This window comes from Dasypus novemcinctus, chromosome 31 (genome assembly GCF_030445035.2).
Source record: "Dasypus novemcinctus isolate mDasNov1 chromosome 31, mDasNov1.1.hap2, whole genome shotgun sequence".
NCBI lineage: Eukaryota > Metazoa > Chordata > Mammalia > Cingulata > Dasypodidae > Dasypus > Dasypus novemcinctus.
In genome coordinates, this window is record NC_080703.1 from 8,165,789 (window position 1) to 8,177,910 (window position 12,122).

At 41.7% G+C, this 12,122-nt stretch overlaps 1 protein-coding gene across 3 annotated transcripts in view; it reads left to right on the top strand.

Moving 5' to 3' along the window:
- The window catches only part of LOC131277072 (leucine-rich repeat and calponin homology domain-containing protein 1-like), a 112,420-nt gene that overhangs the window by 51,505 nt on the left and 48,793 nt on the right, over nucleotides 1-12,122 (top strand). For 2 of the 3 annotated variants that reach the window (XR_011647826.1, XM_058290810.2), the window contains 2 exons: nucleotides 975-1,028; nucleotides 2,293-2,365. Coding sequence is in view for 1 of the 3 variants with exons in the window: in XM_058290810.2 (XP_058146793.1) it covers nucleotides 975-1,028; nucleotides 2,293-2,365 (127 nt within the window). In the remaining 2 variants the exon portion in view is untranslated. Of the gene's footprint in view, nucleotides 1-974; nucleotides 1,029-2,292; nucleotides 2,366-5,488; nucleotides 5,547-12,122 lie in introns of all 3 variants that reach the window. The other variant, XR_011647827.1, reaches the window with a different exon arrangement.

Sequence of the window (12,122 nt, forward strand, 5' to 3'; positions counted from 1 at the left end):
GACACCCCACTTTCAGGTTCTTGGGGTATATACCTAGGCCATATGGTAATTCTGTACTTTCTCAGAACAGTCAAACTTTATACAGTGACTGCACCATTTTATATTCCCACCAACAACGTTCGAGGATGTATTTCTCAACATCCTCTCCAACACCTGTAACTTCCCATCTTTAAAAATAGTAACCATTCAGGTGGGTGTGACTTGGTATCTCATCGTGGTTTTGATTTGCATTTCCCTAATAGCCAGTCATGATAAGCATCTTTTCATTTGCTTTTTTGCCATTTGTATATATTCTTTGGAGAAACGTCCATTCACATCCTGGGCCCATTTTTTCATGGAGTTGTCCTTTAGTTGTCAGCATCCCTCTGGAATTGCTCCCAAGTGTCTTCTCTGTGGGTCTCAGAGGTACCAGCACCCACTGAGCCACTCCTCTTGGAAGCCAGAATGTCATCCACGGTCAATTCCAAGCTCTGCACATTTTAACTGAGCTTGTTTTTTTCTTGAAAACTTTCTTTGAACCATGATTGCCAAGGCAAATTGATGTTGAACTGACAGCATGTGATTTGCCCAGGTGCTTTGGGGTTTAGGCAAAAGTTTTTATTAACAGCTCCCCATGTGATTCTGTGTATTTGGGAACTGCTGGCTTGGACCCTTTCTAGAAGACTGTAATTAAAATGGGGTGGGGGCTGCATGTGAAAGAAGCCAAAGGCAGCATGGCTGGTAACCACACAGGTAAACAGACAAGCTGATGTTGACAGGTACTTTGTGCTGGGAGGTCCCTCACCTTAGTTTGTGTTCCAGTTCATATGTACTCCTCTAGGAATACAACTTTCATGGTTTTAGGAAATGTGTCTATGCCTGACTTAAAACACTCATTAGTTAATGTAGTGTAGGAGGAAGAAAGATGCATTCTTACTGCAGCAATTTTACAGTCCAGTGGAATATACCATGCTTTCTTTTTCTTCTTCTTTAAGGTGCAAAATGATCTCACATTGCAGAGTAATGGCAGTCAGTATTCTCCAAATGAGGTGAGTTTCCTGAAGGTTAATGGAACTGGAGGCCTTTCATAAAGCCTGAATTGGAGCATCTTCTACAGCAGGCGTTCTTAACCAGGGGTCTGTGAGCTTGAAGTGAATTCAAAAATACATTATTCTTGTGGGGATGTGCTGGAGTGGACATGAAATATTTATTAACTAATACACAATACAGTGTGGACTTTTTAAGGGGTCCACGGTTTTCACCTGACTGGCAGAGGGGTCTATGGAACAAAAAAGGTTAAGAACCCCTGTGTTACAGAAAGAGATCATCTAAGACTGTGTGATTAATGCGTTAACTGAGTGTTGCAGATTCACTTTCATTAGCTATCTTAGCCTTACCTCACCCTAATTGTAATTAAAGATTGTTTATGAGATATAAATATATTTGAAAAACCAAATAGGGGAACTTCTTTATAGACTGTCTGTGTTCTAAACTGAATGAAACCAGCTCAAATCAAACCACCTTTGGCATATCTTGTTATCCATAAATGATTCAGTGTGCTTTTCCTGTAGACATCTATTCAGTGAGTGTTGGTTCCTCATTTCATTGCAGTATGAGAGTCTTCATCTGATATGCCCCATTTTGGATGTGTTGGGGAACAAAATGTTTGCCAGTTTTCCATGACTAAAATGTTTCTGTAAAGAACAAATAAAAAATTGAGTGAATTCCCCCCAAACAATATTCTTTTGATTGTACCATTTTTTAAAATTGCCATGTGAAGATGCATCTATTATTATATATTTTAGCCAGGCCCTCATCTCACAGCAGCAAATGCAAAAGGCCAGTGGTTTTATAATCGTCCTTGAACATAGAGATGCCTACTGAATTCTCTTCTGTTTTTTTTTTTTTTTTAAAGATTTATTTATTTATTTAATTCCCCCCCCTCCCCTGGTTGTCTGTTCTTGGTGTCTATTTGCTGCATCTTGTTTCTTTGTCCGCTTCTGTTGTCGTCAGCGGCACGGGAAGTGTGGGCGGCTCCATTCCTGGGCAGGCTGCTCTTTCTTTTCACGCTGGGCGGCTTTTCCTCACGGGCACACTCCTTGCGCGTGGGGCTCCCCCACGCGGGGGACACCCTTGCGTGGCACGGCACTCCTTGCGCGCATCAGCGCTGCGCATGGCCAGCTCCACACGGGTCAAGGAGGCCCGGGGTTTGAACCGCGGACCTCCCATATGGTAGACGGACGCCCTAACCACTGGGCCAAAGTCCGTTTCCCTCTTCTGTTTTTTAAATTGCCTTTCCTTCTAACACCACAGGTGAGAGAGGACTCACCTGCAGAATCTCCTACCACAGAGAGCACCACTCCCTTTGGCCTGAAGCCTCCATCAGGTAAACAGAATGCTCAGTTTCTCTCATTAGCCTTTTAAAATGATCCATTGTCAGTGCGAATGTCCTTATCAACCCTGCGAGTATAATAAATCCTGGTCTCAAAATTGGCCTACCACCTGGGAAGCCCAGACTTCAGAGTTGTGCTTCCAAGTAATCGGCTTATAAATCCATATTTTCAGTCATGCATGGCTTGCCTCCTTCCAAATCAGAGTAAAAGTAAAGTGGTGATGGGTATGTGTAGAGTGGAGAAGAAATGATGTTTGGAGTTTTTTGATACCCAGGGCTTATCTGTCAGTGATTCCGTTGCCCCAAGGGTGCCTGGTGCTCTGCTGAGTCCATGATTAAGGGCTGCCTCTAGGGGAGGAGCTCCTTCTTCCACAGCCTGAACTTGCATCCTGAGCCTGGCAGGTTCTATGTATTTACTCATCTAATAGGATGGTCATTTCAAGATTTCTCTCCATGGCCAGGAATTTTTTTTTTTTAAAAAAAGACTTTCTTGAAAGCATTCTGCTTATATTACCTCCTTTCTTTCATTTACTATTAGTATATCACAGAAGTAAATTATAGCAATGTGCAAAATATTTGATTTTTAAAAAAAGAGCTACAGCTAGAAATGTTCTGACTTCTCTGTTTATCTAAAGGTCTGGTGTCATATACCTTCTTTCATGTCCTTCATTGTTTTCATATTTTTGATTCTTTGGTGTTTGGCATCCACTCACTACAATTGCTTTTAAGAAAATGATAGATGACTCAGACACTTCTAAGCAAAAACTAGCTCAGATGTTCTTGGGTTTTCCAGTAAAGCATTTTGGCAACAACCTAAGTTCTACATATGTATATTTTGGGAAAAGGGTGGGGAGGGCACCTGTAGAAAAAAGAACAAAGATGATTCTTTTACACAGGGGAGCCTTTCATTTCTGAGCAGGCTGGCGGGGTGTAATGGTTTCCCAGCATTTCAGATGGACCGGGAGGCAAAGCCCTTTGACAAGATGCTTGGGCTTGGCAAGGGTTAGTGGTGCTTTAGGGAGAGCAGAATGGTACATGAAATAAGGCTCAAATGCTGGCCCCTCGCTGGGCCCTTGTTTGGAGCTCTGAGCATATGCCACCTCTGAGCCATGGGCCCTGGGCTTCCCGTCCTCCCAGGCTCAGACATGTGCTGGGGAAAATGGAGGCCAGTCAGGGCATGGCTCAGCTCTGCCTGCATGGAAAGCACCCAAGGACCCCAGGGAAAAACAGCTTTATCCTAAGCTTTGCGGTCAGTTCTGCACAATTTTAAAATATTTTTATGTTGAGCAAATCAAGATAAATTTTTTTAGGAGGTACCAGGGATGAACCCAGGACCTTGTACATGGGAAGCAGGTGCTCAACCACTGGGCTCCATCTGCTCCCAGCTGGTTATCTCATTTGTTTGTTTTGTTTTTAGGAGGACTGGGGATCAAACCTCATACATGGGAAGCTACAGCCTCTCCCCAGAACAGTATTCTTTTGAAAGTGCAGCTTTGCACTTTAGCTGTCAAGTTGTTTTTAGTGACTTTTTAAATTCCTTTTTTGGGCATCCATGCTCACCTTATCAAAGTTAGAGCTTACCCTCCACTTGTACTGTGAAATCATTTCAAATTCTTTGTGGTGGTAAAAAAAATTTTTTTTAATCGCTTGTTTATATTTTAGTAGGAGGAAACAAAAGTAATGCCCTCTCCAAGGTTTCTACCTTTTTATAATTTTGACTAGTCAATGAGGAAATCGGTTTTGAAAGTTCTCTGACTTTGGTTGCGGTAAATAATAGTAATTTATCTTCAGGAACATCTGGCACATTTGAACTTTATAAAACAAGCATTACATATTGGGAATTTATTTCCTTTTCATTTATTAGTTTAAAAATATTACAGTATATATTTATCACATTTTCTAGGAAATAATATATCTAGTAATCTTAATTGAAAGTCAGATGGTTAAAAAAGAAACCCTTTTGACTGAGTAGCTCTGGGTAAAAAGCCAAGGAATTTTTATTTTAAAATTAAGTATGTGAATTTATGTGATTTGTGTGTTATAAATAAAAGAAAGCAGACTGCTCAAATCAGCAAGTTGGAATAAGAACTTAGATTCTTAAAGTCAGCTGATAGTTTTCTTCAAATTCTTTTGCCTTCTGATTTTTTCCCTCAAAGAAAGATAGGTGCATGTACCCAAACAGTCATTCTAGAACCATGTCCATTTATTTTACTGGTCCTGCTTTACGATTGAATGAAAAAATTATATAGCCATTTCCTAAACACATGAGATTGCTATATTGCTATATGGATATTTAATGGGAAAAAAAAAGAGGAAAGTGCTTCATTTCATTAATGACCCACTAAAGAGTGCTTGAAATTGACCTCTATTGGCTAATTGGGTTTGTTGTTAAAGAGACCTTTACTAGGGTCCAAAATTGTTCTTATATTGACCAATATCCAAAGACAATATTGAGAAGTGTGTCAGAGATTGAGAAAAGAGTTGGCTAGATTCAATTATCAATAAAGCATGCCAGTAAGAATTACAGCTGCCTTAAAAAGAAATTTTACATTGCTTTGGGGGGAAAATCACAGCTGGTCAATACTGATCCTGTAATCGATGCTTGAGTTTCTAAAGAATAGATATATCTACACCTCTATTAAGCTTTTCCTGTGCAACCAGATTTTTTGTGACTAATGTTTGTTAAGAGCATTAATTATTTGGAAGGCCTTTGCAAAAAAATTACCTGGTAGGTCTTTTGCTTTTTTTCTGCATGACCTATGGGTACTTTCTTCCTGCTGACATGTTTCATTAGAACTTTAAGTCTTTGGGCTTTCTGTTGAGATGAATGATACTAACAGCATGCAAAGTAAATGACTGATAAGTACTAATGCTCAGTTTTTATCATTCTTTTTATTCCTTGCACCATCTCCCATTCTTCTGTATTGTACTTGTGAAATGAACTCCATATCAATGAAATCTGCTTCATTTCCATCCAACCCTTATGCCATTTGTGACATGCTGCTGCCCCTTTGGTTTGTCCTGGTCCTTGTGCAACACAATGTGGACTGGCTCTCATGCTCTCCTGCAGACCCAGCCCTCACTCTTCCTCATATCTCTTCCAACAAACTTATGCAGGCACAAACATGGGACAGCTCTAGTGACAGTGTTCCATCTGCAGGGGACAGTGACAATGGTAGGTGGCTATCTATGTTATCTTTCAGTTTGCTCATTAGTAAGCCAATGACTATACTCAAACGTTCCTTTCCATGAAGCCAAAGATAGAGCATATGCAAGTGCATGCCTGATATAGATATAGTGAGAGAAACGGAGAAGTCAGAAAAGTATGTGCCCATTGTTCTAATCATCTTGAATATTTTGAACGTTGGGGAGGACTTTAAAATATTTTTTCTCTACCTTTTCTGCTAGGGTTTTTGGTGTTTGTTTGCAAAGCTTTGGGATGTGTGTATTTGAATTATCTCTGCTCCTGCATCTGAACCAAGTGCGTTTAGAGTTTGATCGTTTATTATCTATGCTTACCATATGAGATTTTTAAAGTAACTAAAAGGTACCTATACTGACCCCAAGTGTCACACTGAAAATAATGTTATAGAAATTTCTAAAATGAAGAGAATCACTTGCCTTCTCTGTTCTCTTATTTGCATGTTTTGACTCCTGATACCTCCATAAGTGTAAGTGCATCTTGAATAATATTGAACAATATAATTTGGCCTGAAGATCAAATGTATGAATAAAAATTGAGGACACTCAGCCAAGCTTGGTGGTATATCTTTTACTTTTGTGACCATAAATATCTTACCTTGCCTAAGAGAATGAGATAAAATAATTATTTGGATCTACATAGCATATATAACTGGATCTCCATTCTAGTTTAATAGTGGTTCAGATTTTAAACATTTTACTTTAAAATACAAAATGATAGTAGTGATGTTAAGTGGTTCTAAGGGCATGATTTATAGATAAGAGAAGTGAGATGTGAAGTATAACCACAATGCAAATGCAATAGGAAGATAGATTTTCTGGTAATGTTTATTTTTTAAAAATCTAAGTGTGTCATGTGTTACACATGGAAAATGTGTAGTTTTAAAAACTTGCAGTGATTTCTGGTCAAAATTGCTGATCCAGTTTCCTTACATAGAGGATAATGTATACCCTGGAAGGGTCAGTTACAAATGAAATTTTAAAGTTTCATATGCTTCTAAAGTCTTTAATTGAAAATAAGTATGACAAAAAACATAATGAAACAAAAACTCTTATATCTACCTATTTTAAATTCTGAAAGTTGAAGAGGGCTAAATGGAAACTTTCTTGATAAATGGCTTCTTTACTTAAAAATTAAAAGAAAGGGGGAGGAATTTTTTTTTTTAGAAAACATGGCTATTTATGGGTCTGATATGAGTTAAAGGAAATAAAGCTTGGAATGAAAGATTTATGCATGGTTTGGTATTTCCATAGGAATGATATCTGAAACCGAAGGACTTTAAAAAAAACCCAAAACATTGGGAAAGAATAAGGTGTCCAATACAGAAATAGAACACCTAATGTTGCCGATGAACCAGCTAAAACCTCCATCTCTGCATAGCCTAAGCCACACTGAGCTATGCAGAGATGGAGGGGCAAGCCCAGGCTCCAGATTCCGGTGTCATCTCCTCTGTCACAGCTACATTCATTTCATAGAATGAAAATCCTCAGTATTTACTGAGGATACCTATGTGCAAGGTATGAAGCTAGACTGCCCTTTTTTCAGTAAAATCCTAAGATCCATAAAAAATGGTTATTGCAAAATCCTTTTAAAAATAAAAGAACCAAGGGAAATGGATGTGGCTCAAGGAGTTGGGCTCCCATTAACCATATAGGAGGTCCAGGGTTCGATGAACAGGGCCTCCTGGTGAAGGCAAGCTGGCCCGTGTGGTGAGCTCACCCACATGGAGTGCCAGCCACCATGGGAGTGCACGCCCTGCAGGAGTGCCACCCTGTGCAGGAGTGCCAGCTGCCACAGAGAGCTGGTGCAGCAAGATGACACAACAAGAGACAGAGGGGAGACAAGGGGAATACATAGAACAGGGAGCTGAGGTGGCACAAGAGAATAATCACCCCTCTCCCATTCCGGAAGGTCCTAGGATTGGTTCTCAGAGCTGCCTAATGAGAACACAAGCAGATACAAGAACACACAGCAAATGAACACAGAGAGCAGACAGTGTGTGTGGGTAGAAATAAATAAATCTTTAAAAAAATAAAAATAAAAGAACCTTGGATTACTTATTTGATATGAGTGAAAGTTTCAGGAAGTCACATATTGCTTTTATGCTCTACCACAGTAATATAAAGGGATTGTTTTCGTTTTTTTTTTCTTTTTTTTTCTCCTTCCTTCTATTGACTCTGTAACAACACTACATTAAAAACATATATGTGAGGTCCCATTCAACCCCCCCCACCCCACCCCCCCCAACAACACTCGCCCCCACCACCACGACACATCCACCGGACCCGGCAAGCACATCCCTGGGCATCCCCGCACCCCACAGACAATGGTCCACACCATGGCCCACACTCTCCCCCACTCCATCCAGTGGGCCCCGCGAGGACCCACAACGTCCGGTGACCACCCCTGAAGCACCATCCAGGGCAGCTCCACGTCCCAAAGACGCCTCCACCTCCCATCTCCTCCCGCCCCCCCCACACCCATCGTCCACCACGTCCACCCCTCCCAATCCAATGCCACCTCCTCCACGCGGACACCGGATCGGCCGTGTCCACCGCACCTCCAAGTCAAGAGGAGGCTCAGACTCCACATGGACGCTGGACGCAATCCTCCCATTCTCAGTTGTAATCACTCTAGGCTCCATGGTGTGGTGGTTGTCCTTCTTCAACTCCATCTTAGCTGAGTGTGGTAAGTCCAATAAATCAGATTGTAGGTGCTGGAGTCTGTTGAGGCTCAGGACCTGGCTATCACATTGTCAGTCCAGAGATTCAAATCCCCTAAATATATCTTAAACCCCAACGTTAACTGCACCTCCAGCACATTAGCATGAAAGTCTTATGAAGGGAGATCCCATCTGAGTCCAGATTCATCACACATAAACACCATTTCCAAAGAGGGGCCATCTGCCCTGGTAGTTAACCCCATCGGCCATGACCATAACTCCCATGGGTCTCTTTAGCCTTCAAAGGAACCAATATCTGGGGGTTGTATCTGCTTTATCTGTCTCTCTGACTCTGCTCAGTTGTGCATGAGGGCAATCCTTCTGCCAGCCTCCAGACTCTTTTTTAGAAACTCGTAGCCATATAAACTCATTTCTCCTTTCCATTTCCCCCTTACTTTAGGTCAAACAGCATTTTAAAGTCATGGTATTTTATGTAGACATGGATATTCTGCTGATCCGCATTGAACCTTCCGTATAAGGTCCTTTTCCAGTTGCATCATCAGTTGGTATTTGATAGTGGTCCCTCGTTGCCAGGGAGGCTCATCCCCGGGTGTCATGTCCCACGCTGGAGGGAAGGCATTGCATTTACATGCTGAGTTTGGCTTCGAGACTGGCCACATTTGAGTAACATGAAGGCTGACAGGAGGAAATTCCCAGGCACAATGTTGCTCTAGGCCTTGTTCTTATTTTAGGTTTATCAGCTCACAAGCATAGTCATTAGCATCAGGGGCTCACTGTTGAACCCTCGCTCCCTCCCGGTCCCCGCCGCTGTACCTGGGAGACTGTTGCTGCTCCCCTAGGGACCACGACAGAGCACCACTGGCCAGGAACCCAGTACCCCCCCTGCTGTGGTTTTTAATTGTTGCCACTATGAGTATATCCAATCATTACCATGCACCCTGGACATATGTTCTGTACAGCTCTAAAGGGATTGTTTTCAATACTGCATGGCAGGGCCAGTCATGTCAGATGTTCAATGGTTGTCATTTTTCCTTATTTGCAATTTGACTATAAAGTGCCTCAGGCAACAGATGATTTTCTGTTCAGAAATGTACCTTACCAATATTCTCTAGGGGTTAAATTATGACTTGTGATTTAAATATATTTCCAGTACTTTTCTTTTTAATTAAAGGAGCTGTGCTCTGTATCCACAACCGTGTGAGCTAATGTTCCAAAAGGAACACAACCTCCTTTCTGTGCGGTTGTTAATGTTCCTTTTAGGTAAGGGATCCTATTTAGTGGCCTCTTGGCATTTCAAAGCTGATTACCACTTCGTTTTGTTTCCTCATGTTTGTTCCATTGTCCAATGTCCATAGCTATCTTTGTCTTTATTTTTTAATGTTACATTAAAAAATATGAGGTCCCCATATACCCCCCACCCCCCTCACCCGACTCCTCCCCCCGTAACAACAACCTCCTCAATCATCATGAGACATTTATTGCATTTGGTGAATACATCTCTGAGCACCGCTGTACCTCATGGTCAATTGTCCACATCATAGCCCACACCCTCCCACAGTCCACACAATGGGCCATGGAAGGACATACAGTGTCTGGTAACTGTCCCTGCAGTGCCACCCAGGACAACTCCAAGTCCTGAAAATGCCCCCACATCACATCTCTTCCTCCCACTCCCTACCCCCAGCAGCCACCATGGCCACTTTCTCCACACCAATGCCACATTTTCTTCAATTACTAATCACAATAGTTCATGAATAGAATACCACTAAACCCACTCTAATCCATACTCTATTCCTCCATCCTGTGGACCTTGGAATGGTTGTGTCCACTCCACATCTATATCAAGAGGGGGCTTAGATTCCACATGGATGCTGGATGCAATTCTCCTGCTTTCAGTTGTAGGCACTCTTGGCTCCCTGGTGTGGTGGTTGGCCTTCTTCACCTCTATGTTAGATGAGTGGGGTAAGTCCAGTAAACCAGAGTGTAGGAGTGGCAAGTCTGTTGAGGCTCAGGGCCTGACTATCACATGGTCAGCCCAGTGATTCAGGTCCCCTGGGTATACATTAAACCCCAGCACCAACTACAGTTCTGGTAAAAGTAACAGAATAGACTTGTGGATGAAGATCACATCTAAGTCCAGCTCCATCACACAGAAACACAAACTCCAAAGGAGGACCAACTGAGATGGCACTGAACTCCATCTGCCATGACCATAGAACCTGTAGGCCTCTGTAGCCCTCAGAAGAACCAATACCTGGGTTGTATCTACTTTATCTGTCTATGGGACACTGCTCAGGTGTGCATAAGGGCAACCCCTCTGATAACCTCCTGGCTCTTTTTGAAGACTCATAGCCATATAAACTCATTTGTCCTTTCCATTTCCCCCTTGATTTAGGTCAAAAAGCATTTTTAACTCCTGGTATTATATGTAGATTGAGATATTCTGCTGGTCCAAGTTGACCCTTTTTTTCAAGGTCATTTTCTAGTTACATCATCAGATGACCCTAGCATGACAGGAACTCAAAATCACTCTTACCATACTCTTTAAACTTAGTTCTTTGATTGAGTAACTTGTGTTTCCTTTTCAGAATGGTGCAGTACACACACTTCTTTGCCAAGGATGGGCTTTTCCTCACTTACACAATTTGTGTATATATGATACCAGAATGAGCATTAAGTAATTGATTGACTTTCAATAGGAATGCAGTAAACAGGTCTCATTAACAGCAATGAGACATCTCTCTAAAGCAACCAGGCAGGATACTGGAACCTCATCCACATTGAAATGATGTGTGTTGACATTGTCCTTTAGGTAGTACATGGGATTTTTGCCTGCTATGTGTAAGCTCTTAACTACGATCATGTTGAACTCACTCTTAAAACTTAGTGCTATGACCAAATTGCAAGGGTCAAGTTTTGGGAACTAAGCAAGGTACCCATTTGGTAAACTGCTAAGGGTTTTCCATCACTTACACTGACACCAAAGAAGTCTATTCTTCACTGAGAGAGACAATGAAGTTGGGAGAGTGAGATCAAAATGACTGTAGTATTAAAAACAACTGAGGGAGTGCTGAGTTCCTAGTCAGGGGAGCTGTATCACATTCCCCAATTGGACAGGAATAGTCCCCCAAGTGCAATGGCAAAGACCAATAAAGAAGGATGGTCCAACAATGAGCCCTTGATACTGATGACTACGCTTATGAGCCTGTGTGAGTTTGGCTTAGAGAGGGGCCACATTTCAGCAACATGTAGGTTCTCAGGAGGTAACTCAGGCACCCTGCAGCTCTGGGCCTGGTTCAAATTTCAGGTGCACAGGTTCATAAGCATAGTCTTAAGTATCAAGGTCTCATCATTGGAGCATTCTTCTTCACTGGTCTTTGCCCTTGCACTTGGAGGTTGTTGCTGTTTCATTGGGGAATGTGACACACTTCCCTGGCTAGGAACTTAGCACTCCCTCAGTTGTCATTTATAACTGTAACTACTATGAATATACCCAAAATATATCCAAACATTTTATGTACCCTATATATGTGCCCTGGAGAACTCCCTCCCAACCTTGTGTCCCCCATCAATAACACCCCACACCAGAGTTCCTCCCCTGCCATCATTGGACCGCTCTGTGGTCCAAAACTTCTTCAAAAATGAACCCTAATATATTGCCAAATTCAATTAATATGAAAATGAAGTAGTAGTGATAGGTTTAAAGATTAGTAATAGAATGCATACTAATTTAGAAATACTAAAATAAAGTAAAAATAAATTGGGGTATTAAGAAGTGCAAAATATCATAAAACTTTGTTTTGGCATTTTGCCTTTCATCACTCTAATAGATGTTGCCATGTATGTACAGTGGCAAGGCAGTTTCT